Source organism: Pimephales promelas, chromosome 8 (genome assembly GCF_988280905.1).
Source record: "Pimephales promelas chromosome 8, fPimPro1.hap1.1, whole genome shotgun sequence".
Classification (NCBI taxonomy): Eukaryota; Metazoa; Chordata; class Actinopteri; order Cypriniformes; family Leuciscidae; genus Pimephales; species Pimephales promelas.
The window spans coordinates 9,381,058-9,397,068 of NC_142776.1; the positions used below are offsets into that span (position 1 = coordinate 9,381,058).

The 16,011-nt window shown below is 39.5% G+C and overlaps 1 protein-coding gene across 3 annotated transcripts in view; it reads left to right on the top strand.

The window, feature by feature from the left end:
- asic4b (acid sensing ion channel subunit family member 4b) overlaps nucleotides 1-16,011 on the top strand; it is a 53,969-nt gene that overhangs the window by 5,401 nt on the left and 32,557 nt on the right. The window contains exons 1-2 of one of the 3 annotated variants that reach the window (XM_039689079.2): nucleotides 2,154-3,704; nucleotides 3,862-4,596. In XM_039689079.2, the coding sequence (XP_039545013.2) occupies nucleotides 4,009-4,596 (588 nt within the window). In that variant the 5' untranslated portion in view covers nucleotides 2,154-3,704; nucleotides 3,862-4,008. Of the gene's footprint in view, nucleotides 1-2,153; nucleotides 4,597-16,011 lie in introns of those variants that run through there. The other 2 variants (XM_089133885.1, XM_089133884.1) reach the window with 2 other exon arrangements.

Sequence of the window (16,011 nt, forward strand, 5' to 3'; positions counted from 1 at the left end):
CGTGAGGTACATGCAGAAATGCGTAGGAGGAAATGCGATGCTACCAAGCCGACCAATCACCGATCTTGCGGTCCGCGTCGTCGCGACGTGTAGTTACATTTTTGAAGAGGTGCGCGTCAGGCTACGGCGAAGGGTACGCGATATGGGACGCGTCTGTGCATATGCAATGGCGTACCTACCGCGCGCACCCTACGCAGAAGTATAAATTGGCCTTAAAAGCCCCCTTAAGGCCTGTTCACACCGGGACGAATTTCGCACGCGTTATTCGCTGACGTTTAACGCCTCGAGACTTAACAAAGGGCGCCAATGTGAGTGTTCACACCGGCGCATAAAACGGCATGCGTAAAAGCGTCATTTAAAAAAAAAAAACGCCTCAGGTTAGTTTTTTTTAGTTTGACGCACTGCTTCAAAAACTTTCTGACCAATGAAATTGGCGCTTTTGCTCACGTGTTTGAAGCTTCTTAAGTTACAGTAAAACACAACTTGGGGGCGCTCAAACACAAAACGGTCTTGCTGAGCTGCAACGGTGAAGGTGAAGAAGGTGAAGAAGATATACTGCAACGGTGAAGAAGATATACGCGTCACCGTCTACACAGCCAGGAAGAAATAAGACGAGGAAGATGCAAGGCAAGATGAATGTAGAGCTGGTGTTCTCTTTGGTGCTAGAACATAAAGAACTATATGACGAACGCGACAGGGACTACAAACATCTTGAGAAAAGATAACTGTTATGGAGTGGTATTGCTTGGCAAATGGGCGCCATCTAATGTGGAATCAATTTGCATGTTCACTCGGCTCATCATCAGTGAAAATCGCTTGGGTGTGAACAGAAAAAAACACATTGAAAAACGCTGACGAATGACGCGCGCATGCGTCCCGTTGTGTACGGGCCTTTAGAGTGCTTTCACACTTGGTTTCTATTGCCTGGTCCGAACATGAGTACGATTGCTCCCCTCTCCCTCTGTGCCCGCTGGACTGTGTTCACATTATATTATTTGGTTCCTATCCGTGGCGCGTTTCCATATCAACAGCGAACAGTACCTAAGTTCACATGAACCATACCCCAGACCGGAAAACAGCGTTCACATCCATCCAAACAAACCGAACTCTGAATCAATCCATTGAACCCAGTGTGAAATCACTAGTGTAAAAGCGCCCGTTGTGCGTTTCAAATGAAAAAAGTGTGATTGTTGCCATACAAATATTTGTACGCATCAAACAAGCGGACTGAGACCCCTGAAAAGGTGATCCAAACAAACTCTGATGTGGTTTGACTGAAATATGAACGCAACACGGAGCGAAGAACACACCTTAAAAGACTTTATATTTAATGTATTTATGAATATTGCAGTTGTCCTTGTGTTAGGGTTACTGCTTATGAAGACTGTTTCCAAAGGGACTAAGTATGTGCTGCTGAGTTTGGTAGGTGTGTGCGCATGTGTTTGTTTGTGTGTGGTCACACTACTCCTTAATCACTTGTTCTCGCATCTATCTAATCAATTCTCTGTCATTCTCTTTTCCGGCAGGGAGGGAGATTGATCTTCAGGAGTCGCCCCACACTCGTTACAATGTTCTCACTCTTCATTAACACCACCATTAGTCTCACATTGTTACACTTTAACACAACAACACAAACAACACTTCGGCTGCATCACATATGGAGAGAGTGGAATAGACTATAGTATGCCACTTGGGAAGATTGACTCACATGTGCATTCGTAAACAAATAGATATATACAGATAGATACTGTATATGATGGCGAAAAACAGTCAGCACATATACAGTATCTATATATCTATTTGTTTATGAATGCACACACTATAGTCTATTTCACAAAACAGCAGTTTTATTTGACATTTAATTTTTTTTATTTCGCTGACAACTTACAAATGAGGAATATCAAAATTTGTAATAATAAGCAAAAATATGTATAGTACACAATGCAAAGCACAAAGAAATATAAATGAATTAGTACACGAGCAAGAGTGGAACTGAACAAGATTGATTTTTTATTTTTTTTTTGTCTGGGATTTAAAATCTAATTTGTAAAAGTTATGACCTACAATGTTCTATGCCTGTGTGATATCATTAGTAATCATAGGTATTCATGTATAAAGAGTGAAAATCACTGAAACTTAGAATAGAATTTAACATAGAATTTATGGAATGAATAGGTTTTCACTATCAAGTACCCACAACAATGATGAGAATGGGATTATTATGATAAGAACAGGTTGTATGAAATATGGGGTGGGGTGTGAATGTTGAGGTTCTTGACCGTGGAAACTCAGGCCCCGCCCACACTACTGCGTTTTCGCTAAACTAAGACCTAAAACGGAGAAGTTTAAAAACGCTGCAGCTCCGTTTTGCGTTTTAAAATCTCTGCCGGGCGTTTTAGTAAAGACGGGACAAACCCGAAGACTTTAGAAATGATGATGCAGAGGCTCAAGCTCGGCTCTATGATTGGGTGTCATCAGTCGTGACCCGTCCCCATAAAAAAGAAAAAGAAAAATACAAAAACAACCTCGTCGTCGGCACGCGCATGCTCAGTGTTGGTGAATGGTCACGTGATCCGCGTTTTCAGTCGTTTTAATGTGGACAGAGATCAATTCTAATACGCAGATAAAACTCTGGTGTGGACGGAGATCGTATTCGTTTTAATTCTCCGTTTTTAAACGAAAACACAGTAGTGTGGACGGGGCCTCAGAGCGAGGGCATCGTCTCAGGAGGTAGTAAGCCGTGTGGTTTGAAAACCCCCCGATGCAGCCTGTGGAGCAAAGAGAGGATATTTCAAGATAGAAAGTGGGGGAAGGGGTTGAAGGGATGAGTTATGTGTGAAGGGTGGGTGGTTTCAAATATCTAAGACAAAAAGTGTTGTGAAGGTTGGTTTAGTATAAATATGTAATAAGCTAATTAGTTGAGGCGTGGCCTTGCTCCTAGTTAACTTCTTAACAAACTGCATACAATATGCATTTGTGTAACAAACTTGTGGAGTGTACAGACCAACTGCAAAGCAATCTCATATCCTTGGATCCTACAGCATATAGGCACGTTTACACCTGCTGAGTAAAAGATGAAGTAAGAACAAAGAGAGGTAGACAGCTGAGACAGTGAGTGGCCACTGTAAGTGGATGTAACAACCTGCTGCTGTGAGAGAAATAAAAGCTAGTGTGGGTTGGGACGGCTCTTCTCCGCTGAAGGGGAAATAACCCCTGCCTTCTCAGCTCATATAATATTAAATATATCTCCTTTCACTTCTCTCTTTCCCCTCCTCTTTCTTGTAGGGCATATAGAGAGGGCAGCATTCATACACCCTGTCTTTCATATCAGCTCTCTCTCCGGTTCCCTCACTCTCTCCATCGCTCTCTTTCCCGGAGTGTGCGAGAGGAGTTCAGGCAGCAGCTACGTCAGCCGCCAGCGAGCAGCTGAGGAGAGCTGTGGAACTCGCATGTGTGTGTGTGTGTCTCTCTCTCTCTCTCTCTCATCCTTCTCTCAGAGTCTCCAGCTCATACCTCTACTCTCTCTGGAGTCTACGGCTGTGGCACATCCTGGGGCACTGACACGGCGAACGAAGCGCCTCCTCTCACCATCTGCACTCTGCTCCTCAAACAGCAGCAAACCACAGCACAAACCAAGGAGAAAGTAGAAGCAAAGGATGGAAGAGATGAAGAGAGAAATGAGAATCTGAGGGAAAAGTGCAGAGGTAGGAGAGACTAATTGAGAGTAGTTGGGCAGAGTAGAAAAAGTGTGTAAAGAAATAGTATTGGAAGCAAGAAACAGAGATGAAGTGAGGAAAGCAGAGCTGATAGAGAAAAAGATCAGTGGTGACACCTAATGAGATTAATATTTGTTATAAATAGGACGCGGTGGAGAGCATAACAACCTTGGAGGAAGAAGATTTCGGGAAAAATTGCGGCAGAATAGCTGGCGAAACGGAAAAGAGCAAAGGCTCAGGGAAAGATTAGCCATTTTCAAAGGGCTCTTCACACGCCGCCCTGGCCAACCACATGCCCATCGAATTTGTTTGTAAAATAAAGTTTGCTGAGGGCGACGAAGCCAAGGGGGCCTCGACAGACGGAGGCGGAGCCGGCATGCTAGATGAAGGCCTACGGCGGCGAAAAGGAGGCATGGCTGACCTGTCGTCCTTTGCCAGCTCATCTTCGCTACACGGTCTGGCTCGGGTATTGGGGACGTCAGGACGCTTGGGCTTCAGACAGACCCTCTGGGGACTGGCACTGTTGGTCTCACTCTGCCTCTTCCTGTACCAGGCGACATGGAGCGCGGCAGCTTATCTGGAGCATCCCCACCTCGCGTCACTGAGGGAAGAAACCCACCGTGAGCTCACCTTCCCGGCCATCACACTCTGTAACGTCAACCGATTCCGCTTCTCTGCCCTCACAGATGCGGATATCTACCACTTGACTAACCTCACCGGCCTGCCGCCAAAGAGCCGTAGAGGACACCGGCCGAGTGAGCTCCAGTACCCACCCCCAGACATGCTAGACATTTTCCAGCGCACTGGCCACCAGTTGGAGGACATGCTGAAGAGCTGCAATTTCAGCGGGCAGAACTGCTCAAGCGAAGACTTCAGTGTGGTGAGTGGCGCAAGCTGTGTATGGCTACCAGATGTAAAAAACGATAGAATTGTGATGGGATAAGGACATTTGTTTGGCTTGAAAGTCTTCTCTTTGCATGGCTTTCTTTGTTTGGTGACTTTGAGGAATGTTTCACAATGCCTCCTTTAGTCTTTTCAGTATGAGAGACAGCTAACAGCAATGATTTGTGAGGAAAGAGGAAATGAATCCCTATCCGTCTGTGTCTAACCTCCACGCTGGGGCAACAGACATCTCAATTTGAGATCTGCCACTTTCTAGATCCCTTTCTTTTCCAGTTACATCATAGTCTGTCCCATCTGATGCTGAGTCTTATTTTGGCCAAAGAATGGATGAAAAATTCAGGAGAGGGACAAGCGACATGATTCCTGCATTAGCCCAGTCAGCCTCGAGGAGACACGCGCTCAACTCTTAAAAGAAAGTTCCCTTGCTTACATTGACATTTTTTTGTTTGTCAAGATGGTGTGATTCTTTTCGGTTTTGCTTTCGTAGCTGTAATTTCAGTCAGTAATTTCCTCTTGGGCTCATTCTACACAGGATCAGATAAGAGAGATTTTTCGTGATATAGACCATGAGAGTTCTGTCAAGGATATCAGCTCTCTCTGAGTTTGAGCCCTTCTTTACTCTTTTTCTCTGTTCGTCTTGGTTTCTTGTGTATAGTTTTGAAATATAATCATGAAATCATATGATTTTATGATAGTGATGGCTTAGGCAGGTGATTTACTGCATTATCCTGTTCACAAAGTTTGCCAGTATGTATAATGTATGGTTGTGCATGGCTGCATTTTTGTGCTTATTGCTGACAGACAGTCTATTTGGCAGTGATTGACATTGTAACCTGCCCTTATAAAAATATTTTCCCATTTAAAAGACCTACAAATATACAGTTTTTCAAATAAAGTGCAAATTTAACTCTAAATTTTCTAAAGCCATCTAATTTAAAAGTCTATTTTAATTTTAAGTTTTATTATCTTTATGTTTTATTTGTAGCATTATTAGAATATTATTATAAGAAAATGATTATATATGTACCATATTAATCTTGCCTCAAGAATTATGGAAAAAAAGATTTGTGGCTTCCCATCCACATTTTGATGTGAAAGTCTGACAGTTACTGTCAATATGTATTTCTTTGGCTTGATTTGCTCTTGTAGATAAAATAATGCAATGATCATCAGTTCCTACAGAACTTCCCAATTCTGAAGTCATAATTTCGAGCTTGAACACCAGGTTTGTTCTTGGAGGAAAATTATTAAAGCCAGATTGAACATATTTGAATTAAATAATGAAATATACTTTATAGTCGCCAGTAGGAAAATTTAGTGTGGACTTAGTATTCAACATTTCTACATCACACATTACTACCTAGTAGTAAATATGACTTGAGAGGGCAATCATGTCCAATTTCCAAGTAAGAAACTCGTATTTACAATGATTCCGATAGCATGTGAAGGCAGAATTACATTAGTACATTGGGATTTTACCCCTTTATCATGTTGCAATTGCTAAAACTGCTGCCCAGTTGTAGTGTTATTCACTTGCCAAACCCCATTTTTATATGCATTTGGTGTTTGTTAGTTTTCAATTTTGTGCTTCGTTTTATTGTTGACATTCCATTTAGTTAAACGTTTCATGCTCTTTGATATATAAGAAGCCACTGGCAGCTGTGATCTCTCTCTGTGATGTCTTCAGATCTTGAGCCATCCTTATTAGGCTCCTTTGTTGCTCGGTTATGATTTCCTGTTTTGTCAAGAGGTTGTGCAGCAGTGCCAAAATACATTTAGTATTAAGGTACCTGTGAGTTTAACACATCATAGTTTTGACATAAAACCCTTATGTTCTGACATTGCAACAGGATGTTATAGAAGTCTTAAAGTCTGTGGAATTTAAGGTTGCTTGATGCAATAATGCACGTAGACATATAAATTAAGTAGTGCTACAATTGTATATGTTATTTAAAAATATAAATGCATGCTAAATGAATTTTAGTGTCTGTAAATTAGTGCTTTAAAGGGGACATTATCCCTTAGGGTTTGTTCACCCAAAAATGAAAATTCTGTCAGTAATTACTCACCCTCATGTTGTTCCAACCCCGTAAGACCTTTGTTCATCTTCAGAACACAAATTAAGATATTTTTTGATGAAATCTGAGGGCTGGATCACTCCTGCATACTAGAAAATAGGCTTCTTGAGGAATTGAAACTTGCCGTCCTCGAAAAGTTGTTAAAGACATCGTTAAAATAGTCCAAGTGACTTCAGTGGCTCAATCTTAACTTTATCAAGCGACGAGAATACTTTTTGCGTGCAAAAACATCTTTATTTCAACTATTCACTTCCCTCTCTATGCGCCTCTAGATAACGTAGTGTGATAGCGAAGAGCTACATCACATGTAGGCTCACTATTGGCCGACGCTGGTCATGTGTGTGATGCGTGTGACGAACAACAACAGAAGTTTACGTTATTAAACTAGTAACCTGATTCGAGGCAGAGAGAGAAGTAAATGAATAGTTGAAATAAAGTCGTTATTTTTGTTGTTTTTTGCGCACAAAAAGTGTTCTTGTCGTTTGATAAACTTAAGATTGAGCCACTGTAGTCACTTGGACTATTTTAACGATGTCTTTAATAACTTTTCAAGGCCAGCAAGTTTCAATTCATCAAGATGCCTATGGACTAGCATGGAGGAGTGATCCAGCTCTCAGATTTCATCAAAAATATCTTAATTTGTGTTCCGAAGATGAACGAAGGTCTTACTGGGTTGGAACAACATGAGGGTGAGTAATTACTGACAGAATTTTTATTTTTGGGTGAATTAAATGCATTTTGTTGTATATTTGGAGTGTTTATAAGTACAGAAAAGATGAAATTATTCTCTTCAGGTGCTTCGTTTATATCTTTATATTCTGCTTTGGTCATATTTTTCAACCGGTTCCGAGTTTTCTGTTCTCTATGACGTTTTTTTGAACAATTACGTCACAGTATTTGCAGCGGAACTGACAAATAGGACTCCGATTTTGCTGTCTAAGCTCAATGATGCAGAAGTTACGAGAGGGCAAGTCAAAATGTTCGGTTGTTGGATGTAGTGACCTGAAGCACTTTAAGGATTCCCACTTCAACAACCTCCGCCAGTATAAAGAGGGTTTGCCGATCGTCTTCGCCTGAATGAGGGGTCAATTCCTTCTATCTTAGGAGACGACAAACAGAGCATTTCGATAAGCTGTAACTTAAATATTGTTAATAAAAATAAAGTACTTTACTATCTTAAAAACATGGTGGTCATGGTTTAGCAGTACCTTTGTCTTTCTTTGTTTTTGTTTTGAAGTAACGTTACACGTCTGCAGTATAATTGTTCTTGAGTTTCATCAATGGTCATTTAGCTGCTGTATTTTCTGATGCTTTTCTAAACGTATCATATTATCAATACAGATTTTTAGTGGTAAGATTAAACCGTAGTCATTTATCTTGTTAGTGTGCTTGTTTTAACAAGAGAAATAGTCGACTTATAACACTTATAACACAATACAGTTACATCGCACTGCATCCATATGAAGACGTTGTTCTGCAGGTTCGCCGTCGGCTTTTTCAAATCGCTCTCTCTGGATCACACATGTAAGGCTTGAAGGACAAGTCTTCCGTTGTTGACATTTTGTTAACGTGTGAATTAAAATGTTCTTTGAAGCTATAGTATATAATCGTGTATCTCTAATCAAACTACAAAAATGGCCGTTGAACCGACCATGAACTCAGCGATCTGGAGAGTGGGCGGGGAATGACACATCTCCTTTTTATTGAAAGGGACCGCTTAAAAACAGGTTGCTCACAGACGCACATCAGAAAAGGGGTAGAAAAGGGGTCTGGAGCTATAATAATGAGGAATTCAGATCCAAGCATTGCAGTTATGCTTTATATAGACCACCAATGTATGATTTCTATGTAAAAATGAATGATTTAAAAGCATGAAATGGACCCTTTAAATGGAAGGAAGTAACATGTAAGATGAGAAAGACTGAACATAAGTATATTCTGTTGTCAATACAGTCATCTGCTTACGTTGTTGTGCCATTATTGGAATGAGTTAGGCTATGCCAGCCAGTCTCTTTTAAAATGTACCTACCTGTCATGTAAAACATGAACAGTGACTTATGGTTTTGATACAGTGTTTGGTCAGCCTTTTCCTGTCGAAGTGGACAGTTCTCTGTGAGAATAGTACTTAGGTTAGTATATATAGGTAACAATTTTTTTTGATGGTCCACTTTAGATAGTGCACTACTGGAACCCCTCCGATTCTACTCACACCGCCGCTCCAAGTGGGATTCGAAGCGGCTCTTTCTAGCTGTCCCCCGTTACACTTAACCCACTAAACCTCACTCTCATATGGGTTAAAATACGGTTAAAATATAACCCCTTTCGGTTCTACTCGTACTCGCAAGCAGGAACAAGTTTCTGAGATGGTTCATTTCAACCATTGAAACATTTTTCCTTCATTTTTGTAGAGATTTGAGATGGACCTCTCTCTACAAGTCACACACAAGTTACAAGTTTATCTATCTTGTCTCTCCTTTCTCCAGGGATCATAATGGCCCTTTTATGGCTCTAACACAACAATTGAGCCTGTCTAGTTGTCCATCTGAAGCGATTAGAGAACCTCCAAAATCATTATTTTGTTTAAGTACCAAAAATAAGCAGCTACATAGGCTTAAGGGCCACAAGCTGTGTTTTGACTCCCTCACCAATCAATAAAAAAGTGTGTTTAATCAATCCTTCTGCAATCCATCTGGCACAGCTAAAGCACAACCATTAGGCCTATCTCAATATATCAATGAGAAGCTAATAACTATGCGAGTTCAAACAGAATCAGTCTTTAACTTTTTCTTGATTCCATGACATTCATTTTCTTAAAGATTCCAACATTCCAACTGAACAACCAGAAATCTACAGTAGATCCCTTATTGTAGACGTGTTTACATGGACCCTAATAATCAGTGTGTAAGACTAGTAGCCCATTCACAATAAAACTGTCAAATGTAACCAGAAATGTCAATCAGAATGAATTGGTCTAATCTGATTCTGAAATTTTATTTGGATTGGTGAGGGTGGTGGTTAAACCTTTTGAAATACATTCGATACGATATGCAAATACTTGGATTTAAAACTGAAACTTGAACGTTCTGAGCGTGTAGAAATGGCTAAATGAAATGAGCTGTTGTTGAACGTACAGAATTATGAGAAAAATCGCATACTTTATGGTAAGGACTACATTTGGTTTGACTCTTAAAAAAGAATGTTCTACATATAGTATGATTTTTTTTTTGTATAATTCAGATGTACTACATCCCAGCCAACATTTGTATATGGGTATGAATTGTCCGAGGGTTCCATAATGGCCCCATGTTAATTGCCCAGATGGATTTCATACAGGATTGCACCGACCCAAGTGGACAACATGCACAAGACCCATCTCGGTCCCAGCTTTTCCACCATGTTTTCACTGTTATGTGACCTACGGTGTCAATTGTGTTGCTTCACTGCTATTCTCTTGTTCTCCTGTCTCCGGAGATCATAATGGCCCTTTTATGGCTCTAACATAAAAATTATGCCTGTCTAGTTGTCCATCTCATTGGATGAATCTATTAGAGAGCCTTAAAAACCATTATTTTTTTTCAGTAGGCTGCTACATAAGCTTAAAGGCCACAAGCTGTGTATTGACACCCTCACCAACCAATAAAAGAGTGTGTTTGGCCTCGTGGGATTGTAAAGTGTCACACTTTTCACTGTTTTTTTGAATACTATGTCTTCGGACATACAGTACTCTGATGGTGTTTTTCGGATACAATATAGTACTCTCTTAGAAGAAAAGGTTCTATATAGAACCTTAAAAGGTTCTATCAGCGCTACATGTTTGGAACCCTTTTTAAGGGTTCAATAATAAGAACCCTTTAGGGGAAAAAGGTTCTATATGGAACCTTTTGGGTTCATTCATTATCATTTGTTTTGTCCTTTCCGGATTAAATATTTCATATTATTGACAAACATCAAGACCCTAAAATGTATTTATGAAGGCATGTGAATGATCACATTCAATGTATGGGGGTTAGAAAATCTATATATTTCTATTATTTTATGTAGTTCATCAATATCACACGAAGAGTGCCATTTTAGTTTTTCTCCTCCAAAAATCAGCATGATTAAAATGTGATATTAAGTTACTACAACAGTTTAATAAACAATGATTTAATTACAACTACAAAATGTTGCAGAATAATGTAAAATATGAATGAATAATAGCCTATGAAAAACTTTTGTGCCAAAAGGATTCTTTCTTGTCATTATAGAACCCTTTTTTTTAGCATAAAAGGTTCTTTGGAGTTGAGTAAAGAACCCCATGCTTCATATATAGAACCCCAATGAACCCTTTTTTCTAAGAGTGTAGGGAAGTCTTTGATTTCAGAAGCAGCAATAGCGTTATAATTGCCTAATCCTGGCTTAATCTAAGTCTTGTCTGTGTAACCTGTGTAATTAAAAAAAAAAAGAACCAGGATGATGGCAAGTGTGTACATCTTGAAACAGTGTGAAACTCTGTATATTTGCATTGTGTGCAATTTGCACATCATTCTGACCTCTTTAAGCCCCGTTCACAGTACATGCGACCAAGCGACACAATACCATTCATTTTCAATGGTGAGCGGGCGGCTTCCGGCGACATGCGCGGTCGCGACCGGAGGGACGTGTCCAGCGACGCGACAAAGTTGAGAAATTTTTAACTTTATGCAAATGAAGAGCGATTTCTGACTGAGGCAAGTTGAACGAGAAGCTCATTTTAGCAGTCAGAAACTGTCCTATAATGGATGATATATCTCCGTGTACATACAGTGGGGTTCATCGTACTGACTCCGTGACTGAATGGTTTTGGGAACCCAGATAGACCGGTATTTGCACGTTTGCTGCAGTTAAATAGCCGCGATGGCAAAGAGCACTCACTGTTTCTCATTCATCTTTACAGTAATATTATGCATTTTATGTACTGATTCCATTTATGTTTAGACTTTTCCTTCCAAAATATTTGTTTGTAGCGGCAATAAAACACATTTGTTGTCTAACATAGAGTAACATCCGTGAATGTCACTCACAAAAATTACTAGGCAACCAGTAGTGGGGAACGCCCTCCAGCGCAGCCACTGGCGACCTGCAGCGACAAAGTCACGTGTAGTGTGAACGGGGCTTTATTCAGAAATAACTTAGACTAAAGAATCTGCTGAACATAGTGTTTACGTGAACAAAATGTGTCCATATAAAGGTAGCTACTGATGCTCCTGAAATAGATTGTTTTCATATGACATCACGCCACTGCGTTGCCATGGCGCGAAATACAAATGGAGGGCAGGAAGTGATTTGCTGTATTTAGAAAACACTAACAAACTCAAAATGCCTGTTTTGAGTCATTTAGTTACTTGAATCGATCTAACCACAAGGAGTTTTTATCGTACCAAAAGTTCATAAGGGGGGAAAATGCAAGAAATTGATCGAAAAACTGCTTGCAAACCTATGTCTGCGGTCGGGAGGAGCCGAATGGGAAAATACGCGTGTGTGCAACGTTAGTGATCACTTCGTCAAGGGTGAGTTAACACAACTTAAGTGACTGTTTGTGTAACGTGTAACGTTTCCGAACTTTGTAAAGTCAAAGTATGTCTGTAAGACGATTGATAGTATGTCTGTAGTTGCTGATATCTACAGCCTTGATGGCAAGAAAATATTTCAATTCAGTTGAAAAATCGCTCCTCTTCATAACGTAAGGATCACGTCCAACATATGTTTGATTTTTTTTTGGTTACACTTTATTTTGATAGTCACTTTAGATGTTCAACTAATTATAAGTAACTTTTCAACTACATGTCAACTAACTCTCATTAGAGTATTAGTATATTATAGTAGACTGTCAGTAGACTGGTAGGTTATGGTTAGGTGTTAGGCTTTGGGTTAGGAGAATAAGTTGACTTGTAGTCGCCAAGTTACTTGTAGTCAGTTGAATGTCTGTTGGGGGACCAACAAAATAAAGTGTTAGCAGATATTAAGCTGACAGTCTACTAATACTCTAATGACAGTTAGTTGACATGTAGTTGAAAAGTTACTTATAGTTAGTAGAATGTCTAAAGTGGACTATCGAAATAAAGTGTAACCTTTTTTTATTTCTTTTTCTTGTAATAGCGTGTAAAGTAGTACAGTACGGACTTTCCTCCATCTCGTCTATTGCTCTCTTCACTCCCTGCCCTCCATCTGAATTCGGCGTGTCATCATAATCACGTGACTGAAACCCAGCTATACTATATCACTAAATGTCACGAATTTGTTTTCATGTAGCTCTGTACATGGTTGTCGAGAGATGAAAACTTATTATTACATAATTACCCCATATATACAGATACAAATCTCATTTTCATGCACACAACAATAATTAGATGCTTTATAATGGTATAATATTATTCATCCAATAGTGAAAATGCATTATATGCAAACTTATACATAGTCACTCAGAAAACAATTCTGATTTGCATTTCCATTCTATTTCCATTCAAATCAGACTGGTTGAAATTTTTAAGAAGCCAGTGGTTCAGGTGCGAAGGTTGCAACATCCCGGTTGTCAGAGATAAATGTAATTACTATTTTTGGCATACAAGAAAGTCAGCAGTAATCATTTCTGTAAATAATGACCACACAGCGACCTTGGAGGAACAGGAATAAACAAGCTCAGTGGAGGTCAATGGATCAGCTCTCCCCTAGCTTGGTAATGATTTTGCATGCTTGATTTTCCACAATAGAGAGGCATAGATTAGTGAAACTCACATGAAACATTCATCAGACCTCCCTGCCACTGAGATGACAATGGATGGGTCTTTCCTGCCACTCACTGGATTTGGCTAATCACTCTCACACACACGCTTCTGCTCACCATACATTTAAAGCAAGATTCTCACACATTCAAGAAAAATCTCAATGCATGCATGCACAAAAATGGACACACAAAAACAAGCAACTTATAGATGTGGTATACCACAGTTACTTCACATCAGACATTCTCCGTGTTTCTCCTCAAATATATTACTTTATCTATAATGTAGTTTTAAGAAAAAAATAAGAAATCAACAAAATCTCCCAGCAGCAGATATGTCAGCTTTTAGTCTCAGACTGCGGATGACTAATGTTTACGCAGTGGGTGATCAAACTCTTTGGCTTTCACTGAGCTTTTACAGTTCAGTTAGTTCAAACATTAGACATCAAACTGAGAGAATGTTTTTTTTTTTTTTCTTAATTTTCTCACTCAAGAAACAGATTTGACTTAAATTTATTTGTTTTATTTGTCAGGTCAAAAACAGGTTTTACATGGAGGAGTAATTGAGGGCTTCTGGTCTAAGTCCAGGGAATGTGAATAATTTCTTCCGATTAACGTCACGAAAGTGAACTGTGTTGGACTGCTTATCTCTCTAATTCTCTGCTTCTTTGTTGTTGTTTTTTGGCAAAGAAGGTTTAGCATTTGATTTTGAATACTTATGTGTTTCACATAGCAGGATCACTTCTGCTGCTTTTTTATATGAAAAAATGGGGCACTCTTGATAATTTTTACACCACATATGCAATTTGAGATTTAAATATCCATTGGAAGACAAGTCATGGTACATATGCCAGAAATATGTGTATAAAACAACTGATTTGATTAAGAGAAATGTAAGTTTTATTACATGATTCTGGATTATCGACATACATGGCCGTGGAAACATATTTTATCATGGGGGTGCTGGGGGCGGGGCTTAATGGGCGTGGCTTGACAGAGTCGGCGCCAGAGCAGATCTACTGGAGGGGCATTGGGTCATCAGGGGGTTTGCACTGCCGTTTGAGAAATATTTTGACGCAAAAAAACAAACAAACAAAAAAACAAACAAACCAGAAACACCTTTTACTACTATCATAATTATTAATAATTATTATTTGGGAATTTCTCCACCACTTTTTGCCAGGGTCGATATTGTCCCCAGCACTTTTAAACATCTCGCGGCGTGGATGTACCAATACAAATAAATAAAACAAATCCGGTTAACTAGTCTAGCAGAACATTCATTTGTTAAATAAGAGGAGAAATAGCACGCTGAAATGTGTTATTTTTTAAAATCAAGTGATCATAGTAGGCTACTCGTTGACTCAGTGCTGTGCTGATAGTGTTCTCTTGTGGCTCGCGCTGCCACAAGGAACATCTTCACAAGGACACGAGCTTGATCAGTTGCGGAGAAATCTCTATTCGTACCGGTGAAACCACAAAGTAAAATGCATTCAAACATTTTGTCATGTCCCTGCTTGACAACAAATGATAAACATAATCGGTTTTAATGAGGGGGGGAAAAAAACTATGCGAGTGTGGATAGAACTCAGAAACTCTTGCACGTTAGTCTAATGTTCTTCCACTTGACCATTACATTACTACCATTACACCACATACAGGCGAATTTGAGGGAATGCAAGGTCTCGAGGTGCATTTTTGTTGAACTTATTTTAACTTGAGTGCCGAGTTTTGAGAATGAGGTTTCATTTGCGAGACGCGAGGGCAACAGTTGCGTGCGCGTTCACAGTGAAAAGCATTTGGAACAGTAGCAGAGGGTAATGAAAAAACTCGGTCTTTGTGAACAGCCCTTAATGCCAAAGAATGCTTTAATCAAGATATCTGTATTTAGTTTTTTCACATGCATAAAATGAGTGTCAAATCAATTTTGAGATGCTGGACCTCAACCAGTGTCATGCCACTCACTCTTTGCGAGATCGACTTTTGCCTTATGATAGGCAGCCTATATTAATTTCTATACAACTCTTCGACAACATATGGAAATGAAATAATCGTTAGAGTCGTTTTATAAAGGTAGAAGGTGTTCTTAAAAAACATGTTGAAAAACAAAGTTATTTAAAGTCACGTCATATTAAATTTCAATGTAGTGAAACAGCTGTCGCCAGGGGGTGCTGCAGCACCCTCAGCACCCCTAGTTCCCACGGCCCTGTCGACATACGTTTTGCATTCATTTACTTATGTTAAAGTAAATTATTTTATTTGTCATTCTAAAGTGCCACCATCATACATTCAAATAAATTTCTATCTAGGCTAATTATAACATCTTTAATTAGCATTAATAGCAACATAGCAATTAAGTGAAAAATGTGAGCCGAAGAAATGCATAAAGGAAAAAGACTGATTGTCTTTACAGCTCACCATTTATAAAAGAATTAATTCTGGTCCCAGAACCAGATTGCTCCAACAACACTGGCGTTTTACTGTTTGTATCAAAAGTAATCAGGTTACGTCATTACGCCAGAAGTGGCGGCAAGAGTGAGTCACTGAATCGTACATTCAACCAATTCATTTAAAA